The 26,266-nt window shown below is 42.1% G+C and overlaps 1 protein-coding gene across 1 annotated transcript in view; it reads left to right on the top strand.

Moving 5' to 3' along the window:
- The window catches only part of CCDC6 (coiled-coil domain containing 6), a gene marked incomplete at both ends in the record, with an annotated part of 103,137 nt that extends 77,512 nt beyond the window's left edge, over positions 1-25,625 (top strand). The window contains 6 exons of the mRNA XM_080694222.1: positions 4,511-4,614; positions 6,780-6,940; positions 12,627-12,783; positions 15,308-15,408; positions 24,241-24,365; positions 25,431-25,625. Coding sequence (XP_080550348.1) covers positions 4,511-4,614; positions 6,780-6,940; positions 12,627-12,783; positions 15,308-15,408; positions 24,241-24,365; positions 25,431-25,625 — 843 coding nt within the window. The remainder of the gene's footprint in view (positions 1-4,510; positions 4,615-6,779; positions 6,941-12,626; positions 12,784-15,307; positions 15,409-24,240; positions 24,366-25,430) is intronic.
- Positions 25,626-26,266: the final 641 nt, after the last annotated feature.

Below are 26,266 nucleotides of genomic sequence, written 5' to 3'. Positions count from 1 at the left end.
TATTATGAATATGCTGTTAGGCTTTTGTGAATAATTTGTGTACAATTTTCTCATGTAGACATGTTTTTCTGGTTTTTTTTTTTTTTGGACTATATCTAGAAGTGAAATTGCTGGATCACATGGTAACTGTTTAAAATTGTACAAAAAATAAGGGGACACAGTGGTGCACACTTGTAATCCCAATATTTGGGAGGCTGAGACAAGAGGATTTCAGGTTCAAGGCCAGTCTCAGCAACTTGCAAATTAGTGAGACCCTGCTTCAAAATAAAGAATAAAATAGGCTAAGGATATAGTTTGGAAGTAGAATGCCCCTGGGTTCCATTCCTAGTAAAATAAATAAATAATAAATGCAATTATACAATTTTTTTTAATTATTCATAATTTTCACTTAGTAGGTTGAACCTGCAGAAGAAGTATTGGAAAATCTGAGATATGTGTGGGCCACATAATCTGAAGGTGTAGCTTGGGTTTGGGATGATTTTAAAGTAGGTATATCCCTGTTCTCTATAAAGCCGATCTTAATTGGCCTAAAGACATACTCTTGGGCCCCTTCCTCAGTAGACCCCAGTTAACATGCCTGCAGGCACTTGCTGTCAGTCTCTCACTGAAAGCCTTCCGTAAGGCCTTCCGTATGGACGTGTTAATCAGTCAGCTAGTGTTTGTTCTGTTGGTATGTTGCACTGTGTGAACTCAGAGGTTTAGAGTTGGAAGGCCATGTTGTGGGCAAGATGACCTTTGTCCTCCGGCCCCATTGGGCAGCTGAGACAGTGGGAAAGTCATGAGGAAATCCAGGGGCCGGGGTATCAGCGTGGCTTCCAGATTTTGGGACAACAGCCACTTATTTTCATTTCCTTTCCCTCCGGAACTCGTTGCAGAGGAGGCGGCTTGATGGGCTTGCTTCTCGGTGATAGACTAGTGCAGCCTGTAAGCGGCCCAACCAGCACAGGCTCTTTCCTCAAAAATGGAAGCCCAGGGAGGGGTCATGGACAAAATCAAGTCACACGGTTGGCAGGTGGCAGACATGCGCCCTCATTCTTAGCTAGGTGTTCTGTGCCAGGACCGAGGAGAGTCCTGGCTTCTATGGAAATAGAGGCGGCGTTATCTTTTATACTTCAGGGAACTCTGCGGCTTTCCTGTTTGTACAGCCTGCATGAGTTCCTCATCACTTATTTTCTTTACTTCTAAATGTTAATGCCAAAAAACAAATTTGTAAATAGGTGTAAAAAAGCTTGTTGAGCCGGGCATGGTGGCGCACGCTTGTAATCCTAGTGCTTGGGAAGCTGAGACAGGATCGCACAGGTTTGAAGCCAAACTCAGCTACTTAATGAGGCTCTCAGCAACTTAGTGAGACCCTGTTTCCATGTAAAATAGGTCTGGGAGTATAGCCCAGAGGTAGAAAAGCCCCTGGTTTCTACCCTCAGTACCAAAAAAAAAAAAAAAAAAATCATGTTGAGAGCCTGGTGTGGTGGGAGCATGCCTATAATCACAGTACTTTAGAGGATGAGACAGAAGGAAAGTTGCCAGCCTCAGCAACTTAGTGAGACCCTGTTTCCAAGATTTAAAAAAAAAAAAAAATAGGACTGAGGGTGTAGTCCCGAGAGGTAGAAAGCCCCTGGGTTCCATCCTCAGTACACACAAAAAAAGCATGTTGAAGATAATACGAAATTGTAATTATGAGGTCTTTGCAGCACACAGTATTATCTAATAAATTCGTCTAGTCCACATGCCTCCAGTGTTATTCTGGGCATTTTAGGCCAAGCACTGATGAAAGGCCATTGCCTATGAACCTTTACTGGAGAATTTTGTTTAAATATGATCACTGTAAGTATCTTTTTGGTAGTTTTGTAGGTGATGGTAACAACCTTTAGAACTTGGAATTTTCTTTCCATGAAACAAAATCTTGATCCAAATAATGTTTTTCTGCCAGTGAGGGGAGATTTTCCTGACTTGTCTCATATTAAGAGGCACACATATTAGCTTATTTATTAAGTGATGTTCAGCTCAGCAGATTGTAAAGGCCTTCTGTGCACTTGGCTTAGAAAGCTACCTTATGGGGAAAAGGTAGTGCTTATAATCCCTGTACTTGGGAGCCTAAGACAGGAGAAGCCACGGGTTAAAGGCTAGCCTCAGCAACTTAGCAAGGCCCTATTTCAAAATAAAAAATAATAAAATAGGGCTGGGGATGTAGCTTAGAGATAGAATGTCCATGGGTTCAATCCCCAGTATGAGAGAGAGCGAGAGGGAGGGAGAGAGAGAGAGAGAGAGAGAGAGAGAGAGAGAGAGAGAGAGAGAGAGAGAGAGAGAGAGAGAGAGATAGATATGGATGGGACCTAGGGTGAAGTCATTAGGTCACTGGGAGACACTGTCCTCAGAGGGCTTAATGCTGGTTTCATGAGTGAGTTCTCAAGAGATCCATTTGGCAGAAAAGAGCAAGCCAGCCCTTAACTCTCTGTGCCTCCTGCCTCACCATGCACACTGCCATTTTGGGATGGGTCAGGGGATGGCAGGATGGGTAAACCAAGGAAAATTCAGGTTGTCTAGAAAAACCTTATTTCACAGGTGAAGGTGTTGAGGCTCACAATGGCAGGTCAGTGAGCTACTCAAAGCCACATGCCCAATAAGTTACACATGAATGAAGACAACTCTTTCTTGAATTTGCTTTTCAGAGTTACTAGTGCATACATGATTACATGAAAAGTACTTCATGTGGGTCATATTTCTCTACTAGATAACATATACAAAATAATGCCTTTTTGAATTTTCTTTGCCAACTACCTTCTGCAGTAGTTTTAGCTTTTAGTTTAATTCGTAAATAGTCTTCCAAAGGGGAAATGCCTTAGAATTGGCATTGCCTTGGAACCTTGGAATCACTAAAAAGTGATGATCACAGAGAGTCAGAGTTCACTGGGGGATCTGTGAGGTTTCTCAGCATTTGTCCTTGCCGGAGGCAGGACCTGTTGAGCAGTCTGGTGGGCATTTGCATGTTAGCTGGCTCCCAGCTTCGTGGCAGAACATGCCTTTGACTTATGCTGACTCTGTCTCCTCCCCATTTGTTGCCCTGGACCTACTTTTCAGAGTCGCATTCTACCACACATACAATATTTCAAAGCTCTGTTTTCAGTTTGCTATGTGATCTTGGCTCATTGACTCGTTCAAGAAGCCTCCAGTATTTGCTGATGGCCTGTAAGCTGCCAGATGTCGTAGACACCGAAGCTACACCATGACCAAAACAGACAAGAACAGAGGCCTCCTGGAGCTTAGGTTACAGAGCACTGGGATGGAGAACCATGACCATAGATGGTGATTTTCAAACCACAAGTGCTAGTGCTAAGTGCCAGTTACTGATGCACATGAATTAACTCAAGACTCACCATAACTCAGTGAGCTAAATGTTTTTTTCTTTTATTTTACAAAAGATGAAATTGTGTGTAGTAATTTTCCCAAAGTCTTCTCACTGGAAATTGATGGAACTGAGATTTTAACCCAGATATATTTGGCTCCGGGTCTATGATCATCTACTGCCTTTCAGAGAGGGAGAAGTGTACAGTTAAGCGTCTTTTCTAAGTATTGGTTGCTGCTTTGCAAACATACCTGAACTTATAGGAAATAACTTGGTCAAATGGCCAGATATTTCTTTTTTCAGTACTGGGGATGGAACCAGGGGCATTCTACCTCTGAGCTCCACCCCCAGTCCTATTTTTTATTCTTTATTTTGAAACAAGATCTCATTAAGTATCTGAGGCTGGCCCAAACCCACAGTCTTCCTGTCTCAGCCGCCGAAGTACAGGGCTTACAAGTGTGTGCCACCATGCCCAGCTGGTCCGTCATTTTTATAGCTATTGTACCCCAACATCTTTTGTTTTTTCATTTGTCTTTTCTTCATGCACACACGTATCCTTATTTCATTTACTATCTTGATCTCCACTAAAATGCAATTTTCTGAGGGCAAAAATTTCTGGCTCCTTGGATCACGGCTACAACCCTTTATTCCAGTGTCTACTGTTATTGTTAGTATCCTGTATTCTTAAATATTGATTAAATGAATTTTTCCCAAGTTTGTGTCAATTTATTTATAAGCAGCCAGTAATGTAGAGATTTTTCCAGGCCTTTAAAAGTTATTTATATAAATGGCAGTGTAACCTTTTTGATTTAATATTGATTATATGTAGCACTGAGGAACAAACCCAGAAAGGTCCTGGCACAGCTGGTAAACAGAACTCCCCAACCCCATCTAAGGAGCACTTGTCACGTGCAGAAACAAGAGATGCAATTCATATTCCAGACGACAGAGTGTTGTCATCAGAGAGGGAACCAATCTTGGTTTTCTCGAAGTTCAAGAACTACATGCACTTTATGTGTCTGTGCCATAAAATTGGCCGTGTCATAGCCGTTGTTTTTTGTTTTGTTTTGTTTTTTCCTAAATAAGGACATCCTGATAGCTCAATTAAGAATATCTAGCAAAGTCTCTGTGGCTTGCCATGCTTGGTAAAAACTTTTTTCTTTCCTTTAGTTGAGACGGGAAAAGATTGATCTCGAAAATACATTGGAGCAGGAGCAAGAAGCCCTAGTTAATCGTCTCTGGAAAAGGATGGACAAACTTGAAGCTGAAAAGCGGTTTGTTTAGTCTTGCTCTTGTGCGTGTGTGTGTCTGTGTGCGCGCGCGCGCACGTGTGCGCAGTACTGTTCTAGGTGTGTGTGTGTGGCAGATAACAATGGGACATTTTAATTTTTTGAGTGGCACACATCACTTTAACTTGGCAAAGAAAAAGATGATGATGCTTCTGAACTCTTCCCGTGTTGGTCACCTCTCTTTGCTTCGCCCGGTGACTTCGCTGGTAGAATTTCTTTTCATTTGGTGTACAAGGCAGTGGCAGAATTAACCGTGGTGCTATTGTTCACCTTCATGCTTATTCAAGAATGATGGTTATATTTCAACTTTTCACCTTACTGAACTGCTGTCCTCAGCTCCTTTCTAAAGTTTTAGAATATACTATGTTCTATTGATCATTATATATCTCTAGAAACATCTCAGTTCAGAAGTCTGAGATGTTAACAGAAAAATTACCATGTTAATGTGAAGATTCTTTATGTTTTGTTAAATGTACATACAACAAACATTTCTTAAATCCCTTTATGCAAGATGCTGCCTGGCCCTTATTTTAATCACTCTCCATGGGGGAGGGGCAGGGCTGTAGGAATGACAGGAGGGTTCTTTCTGTGGGTTGGTGTGTGTAGAGGTATAAACACTGAGTTTCTTGAAAATGTTCATCACATGACTGCACTAAAATCTTGTTTGCTGCTCAAAGCTCTTTTGCTTAAGTATTTGTTTGGGATGTACATTCATAAATTATTTTGAGTTCATCTCTAGGATTGTAAAATACAGACATACCACACAGCTTTAAGAAAAGTGAAAATTAGAGATATACCAAAAGAAATATTCTTGCTTATTTGAATCAGCTATATTTTCTAATATGAAGCAATACCAGTAAACCTAAGTATTAAAACTTGTGTTATAGCCGGGTGTGGTGGCGCACGCTTGCAATCCCTGTGCTTGGGAGGCGGAGACAGGAGGATCGCGCAGCTTCAAAGCCAGCAGTGCTGGCTTAAGAGACCCTGTTTCCAAAAATAAAAAAGTATAAAATAGGTCTGGGAGTGTAGCCCGGAGGTAGAAGGGCTTCCAGGAACCCCAGTACCACCATAAAAAAAAAAAAAAGTAAGACCATTACAGTATTTAACATGCTAGTTTTCTCAACAAGGCTAGACATAGAGGTTGTTCAGTTTGCACTTGGCCAAATGCAAAGACAAAAAAGTTTAGCCGGGCGTGGTGGCACACGCTTGTAATCCCTGCGTTTAGGAGGCTGAGACAGGAGGATCATAAAGGTTCGAAGCCAGCCTCAGCTACTTAGTGAGGCTTTCAGCAACTTCGACCGTTTCAAAATAATATAAAAAAGGTCTGGGAGTATAGCCTGGAGGTAGAAAGCCTCTGGGTTCTACTCCCAGTACCACCAAAAAAAGAAAAGTTTAAAATTTTAAAAAAGCATAAATACCAACAGCCCATAAAAGAGGATTACAGATATGTTGCAAGTAAGTCTTATTGTGCTAAATGCATCTGGAAGCTGTATATGCATTAGTATCAAGTTATTAAATTGAGTAATATAAAATGGCCATGTTATAGATCAAAAGTTGTTGAATGTCACCTAGTAATAACTGGTGGAGAATGTGGTACCACCCATTATCTTGGCTTGTAACTCTTTACCTCTGTTTGTTGCCAGACACAGAGAGCCCCTCAGTCCAGTTTGCCACGCCTCAGATGTTAGTTTCAAAAGAAGGCATCTTAGAAGCCAGGTTTCTAAGTTAAGTGACTTCATCCTCCAAAGAGATCCACAGTTCATAAGTTTGACCAAAGGCATCCAGAGTGGGATTCCTTTGCATCCCCACGCTTTAAAACCTACATGTAAAACCGTCAGCAGATAATTGAGTGCCTCCAGTACTCCAGACATAATAATCAGAACCAAGTGTTAAGAGATTTTTCATAATGCTTAATTACCAGTGGTTATTCAAAAGAAAAAGGAGATGAGATCCTTGAGCACTGCCCTTTGATCTGAGATGCCCAGTGAGGATGCCAGACATAGATATAATATGGACAGGGGAATTAGCAGCCCTGTGAATTCTAGTGATAACAGGAGCTTGCTGTTAAAACAAATTTGCCAGATGGGATATTGTTTTGTCTTTTAACGGCAAACTGTTTTTCATTGTTGGGATTTTTCTTTTCAATGAAGAATCCTGCAGGAAAAATTAGACCAGCCCGTCTCTGCACCGCCATCGCCGAGAGATATCTCCATGGAGATTGATTCTCCAGAAAATATGATGCGCCACATCAGGTTTTTAAAGAATGAAGTGGAGCGGCTGAAGAAGCAACTGAGAGCTGCCCAGTTACAGCGTATGTAGCCTCCAGGGTCACTGACTTGCTATCTGCTGAATTAATACATTTTCCTAATACATGGTATTACTTATAGTTAGTTACTGGTGAGTTGGCATTAATCAAATTCATACTCTTATTTTACTACTGGTAGATATTTACATAAATATATTTATCATCTTGGAATACATTTTTTAGACAAGCGTCACAATAGAGGAGGAAAACAATTTAGATACTTTCAGGAGATAATTCAGATAATTTTAGGAAGGCCCAGATTTACAGGTAATATTTTTGATCTTCTCCCCCACATTCATCTCTAGGATTGTCCTAACCAAAATAGTGCAGGAGATCTCAATGCACTTTGGGAATATTAAGGCAGAGAAAATAATGTTTTATCTTCCTTACTACTAAATTTAGTCTTAGCTGACATTTATTCATGGTATTTAAAGAATAAATACCTTTGAAATTTATACTTAATATTTTGGAAAAGGCCAAATATGGAGTTGGAAATTCAAGGGACTAGATTTCAGATTTCAGAATACTTGATTAGGGAGGTCCTTGGGTCTCTTCCCTTTTTTTTTTTTTTTTTTTTTTTTTTTCAGTACTGGGGATTGAAGCTAGGGGCATTCTACCTCTGAGCTCCACTCTCAGCCTGATTTTTTATTATTTTGAAACGGGGTCTCATTAAGGTGTGGAGGGCCTAAAAGGTTGCTGAAGCTGGCTGTGAAGCTGCATTCCTCCTGCCTCAGCCTTCCAGGTATTGGGATTGCAAGCATGCACCACAACGCTCAGCCAGAGCTATCTTTTCTGACCATATACAGTGAAAGGTACAGAGTGAAAAGATAATTCCATCCCTGATCCCAGATACACAGCTCCCACAGCTACACATTTTTCTATATTTTTCCACATAGATGTGTGTATAGAATTCTTTTGTATTAATAGCAGCATGATAAATATACTTTTTTGTACCTTTCTTGTAGTTGTTTTCCCAGCTAATACTTACAGAGCTGCCTTAGTCCCTTATTTATTTTTTCTTAGCCCCCCCCCCTTTTTCTTTTTGGTGGTACTGGGGATGGAACCCTTCTATCTCTGGGCTACACTCCCAGACCTATTTTATATTTTATTTGGAAACAGGGACTCTTAAGCCAGCAAGGCTGGCTTCGAACCTGTGCAGTCCTCCTGTCTCCACCTCCCAAGCGCAGGGATTACAAGCGTGCGCCACCATGCCCGGCTTAGTTCCTTTTTTTTTAAAGACTACATAGTGTTCAATTGGTGGACCCTTTTTGTTAAGGCAACACCTGCAGTAGACACTTCTGTAAACACATTTGGTACCTTCATCAGAGATCCTGCATGGATTTGTCGGGTCACATGGAATGTACGTTTGAGATTTCAGTGGTTCTTATCTTTATGTTGCTTCTCTGAAGTTCATTGCAGATCTTAGACATAGGATGCATCTGGGATGATGTGCCAAGATCCTCCCTGGAGTCTTTTTGCATGTGTATGGCAATAGGGATTGAATCCAGTGGTGTTCTACCTCTGATCTACACCCCCAGCCATTTGTATTTTTTATTGTGAAACAGGATCTAGCTAGGTTGCTGAGAGTCTTGGCTATTGCCAAAGCTGGTCATGAACCTTCAGTCTTGTCTCACCCTCCTGGGTACTGGGATTACAGGCCTGCACCACAGTGCCTGGCTCCCTGGAACCTTTAAAATGATATGTTGGTTTCCTGTTTCTTTCATAAAGAATTACTACAAACATAGCAGTTCAATACAGATTTATTATTTTATATCTCTGGAGGCCAGAGGTCTGACTTGAGTCTTACTAGACTATCATTAAATAATAATGTTTACTTTCCTTAAGACTAAATTTAGTCTTAGCTAACATTTAGTCTAAGCTGAACTAGGGCTCCAGATAAGAGTCCGAATCCTTTGTCTTGTCTTTTCCAGCATCTAGAGGCTGCCTGCATTCCTTGGCTGATGGCCCTTCCTTGCAGTGGCATCACCCCAACCTCTGCTTTCTTATCTCTTCTCTTCCCTCCCTTCCTCCTTTCCTTTCCCTTCTTTTTTTCTTCCTTCCTTCCCCCTACCTCCCATCCTTTTCCTTTCTTCAGATTGAACCCAGTGGCACTCTACCACTGAGCTACATCCTTAGCCCTTTTCAACTTTTATCTCAGTTTTATCTCAGGCTGGCCTCGAACTTGGCATCCTTCAGCCTCAGCCTCCCCAGTCACTGGGGTTCAGGCTTATACCACCAGGCCTGGCTCTCACCTCCCCTTTTAAGGGCCCTTGTGATCATGTTGGGCCCACCTTGATAATTCAGAGTAATCACTCCCATCTTGAAATCTCTAATATAATCACATCTTCAAGGCCTCTTTAGTCATGTAAAGTAGCAGCGTTTAGTGTTGGGGAATAGCCTGTGGACCATGGACCATCATTCTAATACTATAGGTTTCTGGGCTTATTCCAGAAGCGGCAATGTGATCTATTCTGATGTGTATCTTAGGTTGGGTTGCTAACTACCAAATATATTCCATGAAAATTGGTGAGATAAGGCAAGGAGTTCTCAAATACTATTTTAGTCTGGTTTTTTTTTTTTTTTTTTTTTTCTGTGTTGGCTGAGAAATATCTTTTAGCACCTTTCTGAATTATAGGACTGTCAATTGGCCCTATTTTTCCTGTTTTATACTTCTCTTATTAGGCTCCCTGCAAAATTCTTAGAAAAAAATTGGCAAGAATTTTTCATCCTCACCTTTTCCTCCCTGTTGGAAAATTTGTTCTCTGAAAAGATGACAGATATCAACAGTGGCATCCATAAGTGCTATTTTGATCTGGTAAGGACAGGAAAAGCTGAACCCAAGCAGCAGTAGCGCACTTAGCTGCCTGCAGTTGTTCTGATTGGGCTTGAAGGGTAAGTTGATTACTGTCTGCCTTGTCCCCTTAGATCAGATAACCCTGGCCTCCTTTGGCAGCAGCCTGGCAGTTGGCCCTTCACTGTCCCAGCCCTCCTGTGTGTAAACTTAAATCAATCAATCAATCAATCTCTTGCTCTCTCCCTATCCCTCCCCCTCCCTCTCACTTTTTCCCTTCCTCCCTTTCTCCCTCTCAGTAGCTCTCAGTTCTGGTTGAGCATCAGAATCTACTGGGGAGCTTTTAATGTAGCCGTGACTAGGTCTGGTTCCCATGGATTCTGATTGAATTGTCTTGGATGGGCACTGACATTTCCTATCCATAAACTTGGAATACAAAATGTGTTGGCCACCTTTGGATCCTTTGGGAACTACTCTTTTCAAGTGTGTCTGGAAGTCACCCTCAGTTGATGCCATCTTTGACTAAATTTGAGGAAGAGGCTGAAAATGGAGGAAATACAGGCTGTACCCACTAGGGACCAGAGAGTCTTCTGTGAGAGGAGGAGTGAAGGTAACTCATGGTAAGTCCAGCAGAGGGCACTAGAGGGGTGCCACGGTACCAGCATCCATGCAGGGGTCCTTGACACCCCAGGAGTTGGACCTGGGCCTTTCCTGTGCCTCTGGCAGGAAGTTTTCCAGTTTTTGATTCAGGTGACATTCTTAAGAGATTTATGTTTCAAGATTTCGCCTGCTAATGCCCCAGATGCTAAAGAATTGCCATTTTCTTTGAAAGACATGCTTCCTCTTAAATAATTGTTCTGGGAGCCCCGCGAATCTTCAGTTCTGGGAAGCTTTCCTATTCGTGGAAGAGAAAGGCATCTTGCGCTGACAGTCATCTTTCGAGTTCTAGAAACAGCAAACAGACCTAGGGGCCAGTTCTTCCTGTGAAAAATTCTGCACACTTGCATATTTGGGAAGAAACAATTTAAACCATTCATATTAAAAGTGCGCTCTGTAGATATTTTCCCAGCATGCCTTCAATTAAAGAGATTTTTGTATCTGGATTAGACAGCGGGGTTTCTGGCTATATTGAAAACAACTAAGGGATTTAGTGTTTAGTGTGCCCATAATAGTATTTAATAATTTTGGCATTTTTATTTGAATACCTAAAATAAGGATATTCAAAGCTTTTATGTATTCTGTGTTGGTGTATTGGAAATTATTGAACACTTGCCATCAAAAGTTATGTGCTAAAATGCTAGACCTTCATAGGGTTGCCTACAATAAACTCATTTGAGGGGCACTGGGAATTGAAGTGGGGCCAGATTGCAGAGAGAAAGGATCTACGTGACATTTGTCTCTTAATGTCAAACTGAGCTAATGATGGAGCGCAGCAGCCTGTAGGAAGCCCTCTTAGATGTGCCCTGGTTACTCTGAACTTTCAGGTATTTTTCAGAGGAGAGAAATATATGGAGATTTTGCTTTTCCTAAGTTCATTGACAAAGACAGGGAAAAGAGCAGAAACAAGAAGGTGTGTAGAACTGAGTTTTATATTAAGATTATTCTGGTTACTTGATGACAGATCTGAGGTTAACTAGGAAAGGAGGGCAACGTGTTTTGCCTTTTATTGGAAGAGTCTTGAAAAGAGCCACAGAAGCCTATGAAGTATGCTCTCAGAAGGCCAGGGAGCTTAGCAGAAGGAAATTCTGGAACCTCATAAGTAAGTTTCCAGCGGGGTGTGGTGGCACAGGCCTATAATCCCAGTACTTGGGAGGCTGAGACATGAGGATCACAGATTCAAGAAGAGCCTCAGCAAGGCAAGTAGTGAGACTTGCATCAACCTAGCGAGACCCTGTTTAAAAATAAAAATAAGGCTGGGGGGTGTAACGTGGAGGTAGAATGCCCCGGAGTTCAATCTTAAGTATCCCCCCAACACATGCGTGCACACATGCCTGGGAAAGAAAGCTAAGTAGCTCAGCCTGGGTTCATCACCTGGTCCGGTGGTATGCAGGTTCCACCTGTCCTCTGATTCATACTGTGTGTGAGTTGCACTGGCGTTGCACGCATCAGATTAGGCTTACTTGAACAATGAAAGTTTTCTTGTTTACTGTGTCATAGAAAAAAGAACGTTAGCTGTTTCCAAGCATGTTCTTTGGGTACAGTGCTTTTTGGTGTGAATGTGCTAATGAGTGTTCTGGGCCCCAGAGGTGACCCGTGGTGTCTGAGAGTGGAGAGGCAACCAAACTGGGGCCTAGAAGGAGAATCTGTTCCCCAGCTGAGCTCCCTCCCTCTCAGCTCCAGCAATGTAGACAAGAACTTGGTAACCACTGCATCCACACTCAGCTACAATTCCACTTTTCTCCTACACCTGAAGCCCCATGGAATACAAATGAACTGGAGTGAGGATGCCTAACTCCCCAGCACTGCCTTTTATGTTTTTTTTTTTTTCTAAATGTAAATCATCAGTAACCTTTGATGTTTGGGTTAACCTTCAGTTCGAACCTCATCTGCATGTGTGTGAGTGAGAGACCATCTTGCGGTAGTTCTATCTGCGGCATAGGAGCTGGACTGGAGAATCTTTTTTTAAAGATTTGGATAATGCCAGGCGTGGTGGCGCACGCTTGTAATCCCCACGCTTGGGAGGCAGAGACAGGAGGATCACGCAGATTCGAAACCAGCCTCGCTGGCTTAAGAGACCCTGTTTCCAAATAAAAATATAAAAAATAGGTGTCTGGGAGTGTAGCCCGGAGGTAGAAGGGTTTCCAGGAACCCCAGTACCAGCAAAAAAAAAAAAAAAAAAAAAAAAAGATTTGGATAATGATTGTGCAAAATGTGGTTTAATTGAGAACTTTGGCTTTTCAGATTCTGAAAAAATGGCCCAGTATCTGGAGGAGGAACGCCACATGAGGGAAGAGAACTTGAGGCTGCAGAGGAAGCTTCAGCGGGAAATGGAGAGACGAGAAGCACTCTGTCGACAGCTCTCCGAGAGCGAGTCCAGCTTAGAAATGGACGATGAGAGGTGCGCATGTGTCCAGTGAGCCTTGGGGGAAGGGGCACCACCCAGCCAGGCCCCACAACACCTGACTTCGCATCCTGGTCGATGTGGCAGGAGATGGCGTAGGCACATCACATTGACTGTGATAATGAATGCCAGCACGTGAAAGTCCAGGTTCCAAATGGGATCAGTGTAGAAGACTGAACTTTCCTTACACACAAAAAGGAGGAAGGAAAAAAAAAAATACCATTCTAAAATTATTTGGTGGGGGAAGAGATGGAAGCAGAGTCTGCATTTCTGGTTGACTTAGTCTAATTTTTTTGTTAAATCTATTTAAAGCATGGAAGTATCTTGATTTCTATATAAAGATAAGCAAGCCTGAGGAATGCAAGCATAGGTTGAAAAGCCAGCACGAGAGAGAGGTGGTTGAGATTACAAAGACTTCCCTTAAGACATTTGATAACTTTGAGCCCTTTTGCAGCTACTTTTAAATAATTAATGCATTTCATTCCTCTGCTGAAGCCCACACGTTGAACCTACTCATTGCATCACCGTGAATGGGCTGAAACCAGAGTCATCCATTGGTTAACTAGAGGATTTGTCCCTCTTCCTCCTTCTCTGAACTTGGAAGCAAAGTAGTTGTTATGTAAGACAAGCAATGAATCTAAATAGAAAAGAAACCCTGTTCATTTAGCAGAGGAACCCAGCAGGTAGGGAATCAGCCTTTCTCTGAATTAGATAATTTCTGCAAAGGTGTTCCCTAATGTGGGTCAGGGTGCCCTGGCTTTTCACAGACCATATCTCAGTGTGAGAACTAAGAGTGTTCTCAGGGGCCTCAGGAGAAGTAAAGCCGTCTGCTGATGCCAGACATGTCTGAAATCAGGCAATGTTAACATGTCAGCGCTCGTGTTTGTGTTTCTGTTATGAAATGGATCCAGGTGTCTGACAAAGCGTTTGATCAATTTGCTGTGGAGAGTTTCAAGGAAAATTATGAGATTTTCTAAGATAGAAGACTATAAATGAGAAAAAAAGTTTATGAAGACAGAACACCAAGATATCCTATTTAAAATGTCTGTATGCTTCCTCATTTGAAAAGAAAAACATTCTGTCTTTCCCAAAAGTTTGTATTATGAAATGTCATCTTTAATTCTAAATTTCACTGATCTATTTCTGACAGTTTCCCATTTTATCTAAAATCCTCTGAGAATCATCTGACTAAAAATGTCAGCTACAACCCTAAACAGCTTTTTGCCATTTTATTAACTGCCTTGAGACTCAGCACAGACCACACGTTGACCTGTGGCCCATCCTGTGTCTAGTTTGGATAAGATATACTCTAGGGACACTTTGTTCTGATTTTCTGACAATACTGAAGTTAATTCAGACTTCCAGTTAATAATTATTTTTTCCTCCAGAAGTGGTATTCACTCCAGAAGATGTGCTCTTACCTTTTGTTAGATTATCCAAGACAGAGTACAGCTGCCCAACAAATATTTTTCTGCCTGCTAGGAATGATAATACATTCTAGAGAAGAAAAATAGTCTCACGCTTAAGACCAGAGAGAGATGGTCTTGGCTGCCTGCCAGGGTATAGAAACAAGAGGTCCCACCTGGGGTCACAGTGGTGGGCTGTTCTAAAGAGAAGAGGAGGAATAAATGGCAGATAGCTAGTTGAAGTACTTGTGAAATTAAGGAGCCTGCTTTTGTTAAAGTCCTGTAAGCCTGTTGAGAAACGGCCATGCTGATTTCCACGTAAGCTAACCGAATGTCAGGGCTGAGATATTCGGGAAGAGGAGGCTGCATGCACATAGGCTCCAAAGCCCACAGAGGATGGTTTTATCAAAAAGGCTCTCAAGCAGAAATTTCTCCTCATCAGCACTCTGTGCTTGGTTCACAGAGTGAAAGCTAAGGTTACTGATGACCATACTTCAGCATTCTCCAGTCTGACATGACTCTTTTGAATCCAGGAAGAAGTCAGACTCAGCAAAGTGTGGCTGAGCATGACCAGCCAGAGGTGCTGGGTTCTCCTGTCTTCTGGTACATTCTCACATGTAGTCACTTTTTAAACAGGGCTTGCCTCGTAAACAGATGACATTCAGTTTGTGGGCATATATATCTTTTAATATCTTTTACACTTTAATGTAAATCTTAGAGGGCTGGCTTGATTTTGAGTTTCAAATAGCAATTCAAATATAGCCATTAAAACGTGGATGGCTTTGTAATTTCTGGGACAGTGGAGGCGAATAGCTGTATAGCTCTGGTGTGCTGGAGAGAAGGCTCTTGTTTGGCACATTTCTGTGGACCAGTCCTCTATCCTGGGTTAAGACACTTGAATCCTCTCTATCCGCACCTCTATGGAGTAAGCATTGCCTAACAGTGAAGCAGTTTGATACGTGGATGTGTGTTACACATGCCTTCTAGCTACAGCCTCACTCAGCAACAGGGGTTTTGAGCTCAAGATGTGAGCTCCAAACATTTTCTCAGAGGAGCTTTCTGCAGAACTACTTAATTGCAGGTAGCGCTGACCATTTCCTCCTCTCCCCTCTTAGGTATTTTAATGAGATGTCTGCACAAGGATTAAGACCTCGCACTGTGTCCAGCCCAATCCCTTACACACCTTCTCCGAGCTCTAGCAGGCCTATATCGCCTGGTGAGTATATGTCTTTGGCTACCTGAGTGACCAGTTTTCAGTGTGTTTAATAGACAGCCCCGATGATGTTCCCTTCTAGCCTTTAAAAGTGTTGTAAACAGAGGTATCAGCCCTGTGTTTTTCCAAAATATCAAAAACAAATTATTGTCAGGACTGAGTCGTACCTTGCACAAAAATTGTGGTGCCAGCTGCTTTCCATCCATCCATCTTTCCTTCCTTCCATCCTTCTTTCATTCCTTCTTTTCTTCCTTCTTTCTTTTTCCTTCCTTCCTTCCTCTTACTTACTTACCTTTCTTAAAGGAATTTGACTTTTTTTTGTGTGTGTGTGGTACTGGGTGTGGAACCCAGGGGCTTTCTACCTCCTGGCTATACTCCCAGACCTATTTTATACTTTATTTGGAAACAGGGTCTCACTAAGTTGCTGAGAGCCTCACTAAACAGCTGAGGCTGGCTTCAAACCTGTTGCGATCCTCCTGTTTCAGCCTCTCAAGAGCGGGAATTACAAGCATGCACCACCATGCCCATCTAGGAATTTGACTTTAAAACAACTTTTTAGAGCCGGGCGTGATGGTGCATGCTTGTAATCCCAGCATTCAGGAGGCTGAGACCAGAGGATCGCGGTTCACGGACAGCCTCAGCTACTTAGTGAGGCCCTTCATAGTTTAATGAGACCCTGTTTCAAAATAAAGAATAAAAAATGGGGCAGGGGGTGTAGCTTGAAGGTCAAATGCCCCAGGGTTCCATCCCCAGACCTGCAAAAAAAAAGCTTTTTAAAAAAAAGACTTGCTGGGTGTGGTGACACGTGCTTGTAATCCTAGTACTTGGGAGGCTGAGACAGGACGATCTCAGGTTCATGGCCAACCTCAGCCACTTAGGCCCTCTACAACTTAGATCCTGTTTCAAAATAAAGAATAAAAAATAGGGCTGGGGTGCAGCTCCGAGGTAGAATGCCCCTGGGTTAAATAGGGCTGGGGTGCAGCTCCGAGGTAGAATGCTCCTGGGTTAAATCTCCAGATATTGCAAAAAATAATAATGATAATAAATAAAGACTCTCATTAACTATGATGTGAAATCTTGGACAGAATCCCCAGGTAGATTTCCAAGATAGTACCCTATTTTTAAAGGGTTCTTTTATTATATTCAAAGTACAGATTCTCATTTTTTATCCTTAGAATAATTCATGGAGGTGTCATATTTCCTGTGTTAAAACTGGGGCCTTACTGATGAGGAGGCTCACCACCCAGTGTTCATACACAGGGAAGCCAGAAAGAGGCCCATTTGTTTCCACGGGCTGTGTTCTCAGCATGAGCTGTTTCCTGATGTTCCCAGTGCTCCTGGGGGTGGCGCTGGTAGGCTGGTCCATAGGTGAAGGGAGACCTTTGCTGGGCGGTCCACTTCTGCCTTTGCTCTCAGCAGCCTCTCTTGTCTCTTTCTGACCCTGAAAGCACTCTCTCCAGAGAGGCTGGCTCAGCACCAACACTGTGTGGGACTCTCAGGCCAGGAGGGCAAGTAAATGATCGAGCAAGGAAGAAAGGAAGCAGAGGAGGTGGGGGGAAGAGAAGGTCCAGCCAAAGGGTTGCATCTCGTGACCAAGACGAGACTGGTGTTCTTATGCTTGCTGATGAACAAACAGGTTTTAAACAGAGCAGGGAAAGAGTGTGTGGGGCTGGGGAGGGATTTGGTAGAGGAGTTTCACAACAGAATAGAGTGAGGTGACGGCCTCCGTGATTGGCAGTGTGCAGGTTTGTAAAGTAAAACAGCTTCCAGTTGGGACGACAGTACTTCATTTTGTCATAATTAAAGCAAGGGTCCCCCTTAAGGTCAGCCAAGGGGAAGTGGTGTTGTAATGCCACTGACCACTGACAGAGTGTGAGAAAGAAATGGTTTGGTCCTGTGATTTGGGAATCCAGCCCAGCACTGTGCAGCTATGACTTTCTCCCCCGTAACAGGGGAAAATCAGAAGATTAAAAAGGCTTAGCACAAAGAGTGGCGACTCATATGCTTCAGGTCCAGTGTGCCTCTGACGTCAGACTCGGAACAGAGAGACAATGGCCAAACGGACTCTCTGTGGTGGATCAATGGCAAGATCACTGCCCCTTATTCTTGCCAAAAAGATGTTCCCGAATCTGTTTCTCCTCCTCTCCAGTGGCCTTACGCCTCTGTCCAAACGCTTTTCTTCCTGTCTGCCTCTCTATTTTCTCAAAATAACTCTTGAGTTTCATTATCATGATAAAGGTCTTTTTTTCCCCTTCTGATTTATTGATGTAAGGGAAGGCATGAGTCAGGAAGAGGCAAAATAGAGGGTTATTTGGTAGTTGAATGTGATGCAGATTCCTCTTAAGTATAATTTAATATCCTGTTTGATTTATTTAAACCTGAAGAAAAGCCGGGCGTGGAACCCAGGGGCATTTGACCTCCGAGCTACACCCCTGCCCTATTTTTATTTTTATTCTTTATTTTGAAACCGGGTCTCACTGAGTTGCAGAGGGCCTCACTAAGTAGCTGAGGCTGTCCGCGAACCGCGATCCTCCAGGTCTCAGCCTCCCGAATGCTGGGATTACAAGCGTGCGCCACCACGCCCGGCTCAAGCCTTAGGTTTGAATATTACTTATAACAAGTATTCTGCAGGAAACGCTTATTCCATTTGCATAACTTTAACTTTCCCTGTACCTCTTCCCACGGTGGGACCTACACAGCAAGTGTGGGACTTGCTGGGATAGATTAGCTCTTTGGTTTTCCCTCAAACTATGTAATAATATGTAGTTTCTTTTTTTATTTCAGCTAGCCTAAATGAGAAAATTTTTATCCTACTTTAGGTTATGATACCATCAAAGTATATATATATTTTTTCTGGTACTGGGAATGGAACCCAGGGACATTCTGCCTCTGAGCTATACCCCCAGCCCTATTTTTATTCTTTATTTTGAAACAGAGTCTCACTGAGTTGCAAAGGGCCTCACTAGGTAGCTGAGGCTGGCTGTGAACCGCAATCCTCCTGTCTCAGCCTCCCAAATGCTGGGATTACAAGCATGTACCACCATGCCTGGCTTCCTATTTTTTATTCTTTATTTTGAAACAGGGTCTCACTAAGTTGCGGAGGGCCTCACTAAGTAGCTGAGGATGGCCGCGAACCTGCGATCCTCTGTCTCAGCCTCCCCAGAAATGGGATTATAAGTGTGCGCCACCACTCCTGGCTGTCAAAGTAGATTTTATCTCCTACTTGGCAGCAGAATTACTCCATTCTAATCTGCTATATTGTAGTGCAACACATAGACTAGCAGCAAAGCCTGAATATTTCTAATTTTCTTTTCACTTCAGTCTTTACTGGAAGAATTTGTGTTTCATGGTGTTAAAAATCACTTTATTAGTAGAAATATGCTGTTTATATACTTTTTATTTCCATTTTTTAACATTTGGATTTTCTTCCTCTTTTCCCATTTATGACTAACATTGGAACTCTGCATTTTCACAAACTTTTTGAAGTGTTTTGAATCCTCTTTTACAATTTGATTACAAAATGCATATCTTAACAATTTATGAAACCCGTTTTCTGGAACTCTGCATTTGCACGAACTTTTTGAAGTGTTTTGCATCCTCTTTTACAATTTGATTACAAAATACATATCTTAATTTATGAAGCCCCTTTTCTTGATTACATGTAGATTTATATATGCAAACTATATATAGAAGGGTGTTACTTTTCAATAATTGTTTTCCAAGTTGTCCGTTATTTTATGCAGCCTAAGAAGAGACTATTCCTAATTAGCATGTTTTGATGTGTCTAAATCAGGAATGTAGAGTAATGAGGTCTAACACTAGATCTGCACCAGGAACAGTGAGCATACCCACCACATAGGTCTTAATTTCTCATTCCAAAGTGAAAAGAATGTGTGCTACTTGGAGACATGGATGTTTCTAGTAGGTTTGGAGCATCTTTATAGTATAATGAAATATGGAAATATTCAGAAAAACATAAAATGATGGGGGTATGTCAGATGAATACAGAATTCCCAGATACCAAATTTTAAAAAATTGAGCAATGAAAGAAATATAGTCAGGCCAGGCGTGGTGGCGCACGCTTGTAATCCCAGCATTCAAGGGGCAGAGACCAGAGGATTGCACTTCTCGGGACAGCCTCAGCTATTTAGTGAGGCCCCTTGCAACTCAGACCCTGTTTCAAAATTAAGAATAAAAAATTAGGGCTGGGGGTGTTGCTCAAAGGTAGAATGCCCCCGGGTCCCATCCCCAGTACCCCCACCCCCCAAATAGTCTTGAGCTAGGTGTGGTGGTGCACACCTATAAAACCCAGTGCTTGGGAGGCTGAAAGAGAAGGATTACAGATTTCTGGTCTGCCTCAGCTACTTAGTGAGATCTTGTTTTAAAATAAAAAATAAAATACATACTGGGTTCAATCTCCTGTACCCTGCCTCTCACCCCCCCCCCCAACACACACAAGAAAAAATAAGAAAAAGAAAATATATAGACCAGGGCATGGTGACAGACACACCTGTAATCCCAGACTATGGAAGGTTGAGACAGGAGGAACAGATTCAAGGCCATCCTCATCAATGTAGTCAAATCCTCAACAATTTAGCAAGACCCTATTTCAAAATAAAGTGGGCTGGGGCTATAGTTCAGAGATAGAGTGTCCCTGGGTTCAATTCTTAGTACCACCAAAAACAAAAAACAGGTGCAGAATATAATGGTGTTTGTATCAATAATGGACCACATATGTGACGGTATTGGTTGGTGACAATATGCCTGTTTTAATTTATAAACGCATGTTCTATAATGTTCGCCCAAAAATGAAATTGCCTAAGGACACATATCTGAATGTATCCCACTGTTAAGCTATGCCTGACTGTATTTAATGAGCTAGTGTTTGTGGTTTGGCAGTTTAGACCTGGGATGATTTATTTGCTTTTTTTTTTTTTCTTATTAAATTACTCAGCAAGTGGGTGAGATACTTACTAGAATTTAAAGGAAAACAAAAACGAGTAACACATGGCCCCTGGCTTCTAAGAGCCTATGATTGACAATAAGACCTAGGGAGATAAATAACAGAATACATGTGATGATGATTTATTTCATTTTTACAAGAGTTTCATGAGGTAGCTACAGTAGTCTCACTTGCCAGATGAGGAATCTACAACACAGCAAACTTATGTAACTTCTCCACTGTTGCTCAGCGCCACGTGACAGAGCTGAAGTCCAAGGTACCGGGCTCTGGAATCCAGGCTCAGCGGGATGAGAGAGGTGCTGACCTTATGGTTGAGGGAAGGAAGAGGTACCGACAGAGAAGACGTCCCAGGAAGGGGCCTGGATGAACATACAGATATGGATGCGGGATGTTAAGATTACTGTGGTTCTTGTTGGGCTACCTTGGGGCCCCCTGAGATTTTTATTCATTTTGGGGTGGGGGTAAGGTGAGCAGGGCTCTTGATACTCATGTAGAGAACACTGACCTAGGGCACTGGAAGAAAGTTAAGAGCCAAGACAGTAGTCCTTTATAGAATCCTCCCCAAGGTAGATATACAGTAAGTAGCCTTTGAGGATTCTTAGTTACTAGCTTAATATTACTTATAATGACTCTTCAGAAAAAAATAACCTAGTAATCCTAGAAAATGGGTTGGAGATCATACACACACACACACACACACACACACACACACACACACACACACACACACATACTCATATACATACATCTCTTTTTGAACTCTTTGGGGATAAGGATCCACTTTTACAACTTTTCTTTTAAATTTATCAGTTTTATAAGACATAGAATTAGAATTTTATTTCCCTGAGTTACTTAAAGAGAAACATCTTAAATGACCACTTAGCTCCAAAAGATGTATGCTTTATCCCAGACTTCCATTTTGTAATTGTGAATCAAAAATTCACAGTAGGAAATGGAATTGTTAAAGCATCATTAATTGATAATCAAATCAAGATAAAACAATAGAGTTTCTGTGTTGAGAGCACAGGACAGTCCTATGATAAGACAACTGAAGGAAGAGGCTTGGTGGCTGAATGTCATCATGGAAGCAAAAAGTGTGGAAAAGCTCCCTTAACAGCCTCTGGTCTTCATGAGATTCAGAAAAGCAGTAAGTAGCAGTTATTGATTTGGCCTCTGCTAGTCAGTCACGGCTACAAAATGATTGATAATAGGTGGTTTCTTTACAGACTTCCACTTGCTCCTTGGTTTCTGTTTTCACTTCTTTCATGTGGAGTGTGCACTGTACTAGCTTTTCTAGTAGATGCTGGGAACTCAAGAGATGAAAGACGGGGATTCCTGCAGTGATGAGTGATACCTCAGGCCAGCAGAGCCTCCAGCACTGACTCTCTAGAGACCAGGGGACCAGGGCTTCTTAGGTTGAATGTGGATAAAGATCACATGGGGAACATTTTCAAAATACAGCTCTCTGGGTTGGGAATGTTTCTTAGGGCTACTGCATGCACAAGGCCCTGGGTTCAATCCCTATTAACACACACTCCAAAAAACAAACAAAAAATCTCTTTAGACCCCAAACACAGACCTAACTATAGTAGTAAAGAGAGTCTGGAAATTTGGGTACTTGTAAAACACTTTGGAGAGGATTTGGGAATCCTAGATGAAGAGTATGTGAAGTATTACAGAGGTCTGTGGATTGTTTTTCTCTAAAATACCACCCTCTTTCAGGTAACATTGGCATATGAAGGGCTTTTGTTCCCTGTATTGAATATTTTCAGATCGCAAAGTTCTCAGTACTTTGGTTTGCTGTTATGCCTGCTGTACCTCTCTCTCTCTCTCTCTCTCTCTCTCTCTCTCTCTCTCTCTCTCTCTCTCTCTCTCTCTCTCTCTCTCACACACACACACACACACACACACACACGTCTGATCTGATCACGGTTGGTATATCTTTTGACATTTCCTCTTTCCTTGCTTCTGATTTTTCAAAACCCTTAACTATTTTTTCCACCTAGTTTCTGTTCTCAGTTGAATGCCTAGCAGGGTTCAATTCTTTTTTATTGTGGTAAGAACATGTAACGTGAACTGTCCTCTTAAATGTTTGTACAATACGGTATTGTTACTGCATGCACACTTTTACCTCAACTCTCTAGAACTTATTAAGCCTGTTGAATGGCAGTTTTCCCTTTTCTCCTCTTTATCCCTCATTCCTAGCAACCACCATTTTACTCTGTGTCTATGAATTTGACTGTTTTAGATTCCACATATAAGCAAGCCATTGCAATATCCTTCTGTGAACCTAGAGGACACAGCCACGTTACCACATATAACAGGATTTCCTTCTTTTAAAATGATTAATATTCTGTTGTTTGCATGTATCACATTTTTCTTTACTCATCCATAGACAGGTTGTTATCACACCTTGGCCTTTTGTGAACATGCTACAGTAAACGCTAGGGTGCAGTTGTCTCTTGAGATCCCGATTTCCATTCTTTTGGATGAATACAACTGGGATTCCTGGCTTCTATGGGAATTCTCTTTTATTTGGGAGACATTATTTCCATATTGTTCTCTATAGGTGCAGCTCCATTTACATTCCTACTAACAGTACAAAGGTCCAGTTTCTTCATAGTCTTGCCAACACTTGTTTTTTATGCCCGCCATCCTAATAGGTGTGGAATGATGTCTCATTGTGGTTTTGATTTGCATTTCCCTGCTAATTAGTAATGTTAAACAACTTTTCACATATCTCAGCTATCTGTATATCTTTTAAAATGACTATTCTGCCAGGCGTGGTGGTGCACGCTTATAATTCCCGCGCTTGGGAGTCTGAGACAGGAGGATCATGCAGGTTTGAAGCCAGCCTCAGCTGGCTTAAGAGACCCTGTCTCCAAATAAAATATAAAATAGGTCTGGGAGTGTAGCCCAGAGGTAGAGGGCCCCTGGGTTCCATCCCCAGTACCACCAAAAAAAAAAAAAAGTTCAAAAAATAAAATAAAATAAAAATGCCTATTTTAAGTCTTTTTGCCTTTTGGAGGGGGGTTGGTGATAGTGTTGGGGATCAAACTGAGAGCCTCGCACATGCTAGGCAAGTGCTCTATCATTGAGCTACATTCCCAGCCTCTGCTTATTTTTCTTTTCTTTTTTTTTTTTAAAGAAGTTTATTAGAAAGATAAAAATACAGAGGATAGGTACAGCTCCATACCAGACTGGCATGGAGGGTGACTCGAATGAATACACCCTTATTTTTCTTTTTTAAAAAATTTTTTTATTGGTGAATTGTAGTCATACATCTTAATGGGGTAAAAGATGGGTAAAGGCTTACATGCACACATCACTCAAGTGATTTGCCTTTGTGAGTTTGTTTTGCTATTGAGTTGTAGAAAGTATGTTTTAAATAACCCCTTATCCGATAGAGTTTGTAAGTATTTTCTCACATTCTATAAGTTCCTTTCTTACTCTATTGTTTCCTTCTAGGACTCTTACAGTTTTCTGTGCTAAATTTAAGTCCTTAATTTATTTTGAGTTGATTTTCATGTATGATGTCACATGAAGGGTCCAGTTTCATTCTTTAATATGTGAATATCCAATTTTCTCAACACCATTTGTTGAAGAGGCTGTCCTTTTCCCATCGCGTGATCTTGGTGTCCTTGTCAAAGAGCAGCTGATGATGCATGTGTGGGTTTGTCTCTGGACTTTCTGTTCCAGGGTTTGACTTATATCCCCCACTATCCAGCATGCCATTCAGCGAGCCCACGGCTCTTGTCTGCTTTTATTTTTGTGGTTGATCTGAGACCTTTTGCAATTTAAAACCTCCTAGATGGTCAAGGACACTGGATAACTGGGCTAGAAATGACACTTAATTTGTTGTTGTATTTCAGGTCTATCATATGCAAGTCATACAGTTGGTTTTACACCACCAACCTCGTTGACTAGAGCTGGAATGTCTTACTACAATTCCCCGGGTCTTCACGTGCAGCACATGGGCACGTCCCATGGAATCACAGTAAGTGTCACCGCTAGGAAGCAGCACATGACTACTGATGGTGGTACCTGCTGGGTCTCTTGGGGAGACAAGGACTGATACCCTTGGACATTTACCTTTCTTCCCATCTTCCCTTATCAGCTCACCTTAAAACTGCAGACACTTCCCAGTAGTGCGACACAAAGTTCTACCGTGGAAACTAAATTTCTTCCCAAGAAGCACAACTTCAACTTTGCTTCCTGTGAAAAATTGCCCTTTGTGAACTGTAACTTGAAGTCTGGCCAATGCTGCCAATGAACTCTGGCTAGGTCCCAGCCATAAAGAATTAGTGTTGGTTGCCATAATGCTTGAAAATACTTACTGTCCACACCTTCATGGTTCACTAACCCTTGATATTCTTCCTGAAGTTCACCTTGCTTCTGGTTTTTACTCAGAACTTTCTCTCCTGGAATTAGAAGGAAGCATAAGTGCATAAGTGCCTGAACTTCACTCAAGGGAGTTTTTGTTTTTTTTTTTCTTTCTGTAGACTTGGCTATATAGCAGACTAATAAAGCAGTTAGAAATGTTAATTGGGCTAGGTGCAGTGGTGCACACCTGAAATCCCAGCTGAGGCAGGAAGATGGCAGGTTCGAGACCAGCAAAGGGAAAAAGAAAGATAGCCAAAGAGATGAGAGAATTGAAGAGTATTTCCAGTAAGAGAATATTTTTAAAGAACCCTGCTCTGTGAAATTGTGTAAGGTATTTGTGAACTCCTTTTGCCAGTTTGATGGACATTATGTAAAAGGATGAACTTTTTGTTGACCTGTAGCCTTCACTTATGGGATACTTGTTTGAGACACGCGGTGGAGAGGACTGAGGGTCTGCACAAGTGACAGCAAAGATTTCGCCCCTTAAATCCTGGCGGCCGCTTTTAGTTTCACAGCCGTGTCACTGAAGGACTCAAGCCCAGTAGTTTGGTTAGTGCACGTGTTACAGTAGTTCTGCCGAGCTTTTTCACAGGTGTCGATAGAAATACCACCTTAGCCTCAGGCCCCAGCCAAAATGAGCTGCCGCCCCAGCTGACCTGCTGTTCTGTCCTCCCCACAGAGGCCTTCACCGCGGAGAAGCAACAGCCCTGACAAATTCAAACGGCCCACACCGCCTCCGTCTCCCAACACACAGACCCCGGTCCAGCCGCCACCGCCGCCACCCCCACCCCCCATGCAGCCCTCCGGGTCCTCTGCCGGCGCCCCCCAGCCCGCGCCCTCGCAACATCCGGTGCAGCCCTCCCCCCAGCCTTAATGCATGTGTTTAGTCTGAATTTCAAGTTGGGACTTGTCCATTGGAGCCGTCTACTCAACGCCAAAGGCTTCTTTCCCCGGCATCTTTGAATCGGAGCTGACTTGCACTGAGGTTTTCTGGGCGTCGCCCTCCCTTGTGTTATACATGTTTGTCGGGAAACGCAGCCAGTGTTGTGGGTCTACAACACTAACCAGACGACTTTCCATCAGTGTTTTACTTGAATCTTCATGTATGTCCATTCCCTGGCTGGGACATTTGCTATCTGGTATTTGGTAACACAGCAGCAGTGTGCAATTTTTGCTTGGCCCCAGAGCTTCATTTTTCTTGGCTTTTAGGTTTGTAAAATAAAAAGGGATATCTTTTTTTATATTTTTTTTCCATGAATTTGCAGGAAATTACTGAGATGTATTTACCATCCCTCTTCTCTAATTATAATGGTGTTTACCAAACCTCCCAAGAATTCAGCACTACAGTTCAGACCTTTGAAAACCTAGCTTCAGTTAATACGTATATACATATATAATAATAATTATATATATGCTAACTTCAGTGTTAATATATATATAAAACATATGTATATGTTTAACGGAGCAGAGCTTTGTACAGATACACTTTGTACAGGTTATTTTCAACCTAAATTG

This window comes from Muscardinus avellanarius, assembly GCF_963383645.1.
Source record: "Muscardinus avellanarius genome assembly, chromosome: 4".
Classification (NCBI taxonomy): Eukaryota; Metazoa; Chordata; class Mammalia; order Rodentia; family Gliridae; genus Muscardinus; species Muscardinus avellanarius.
The sequence above is the reverse complement of the archived record's forward strand: the minus strand, read 5'-3'. Positions and strand labels throughout refer to the sequence as shown.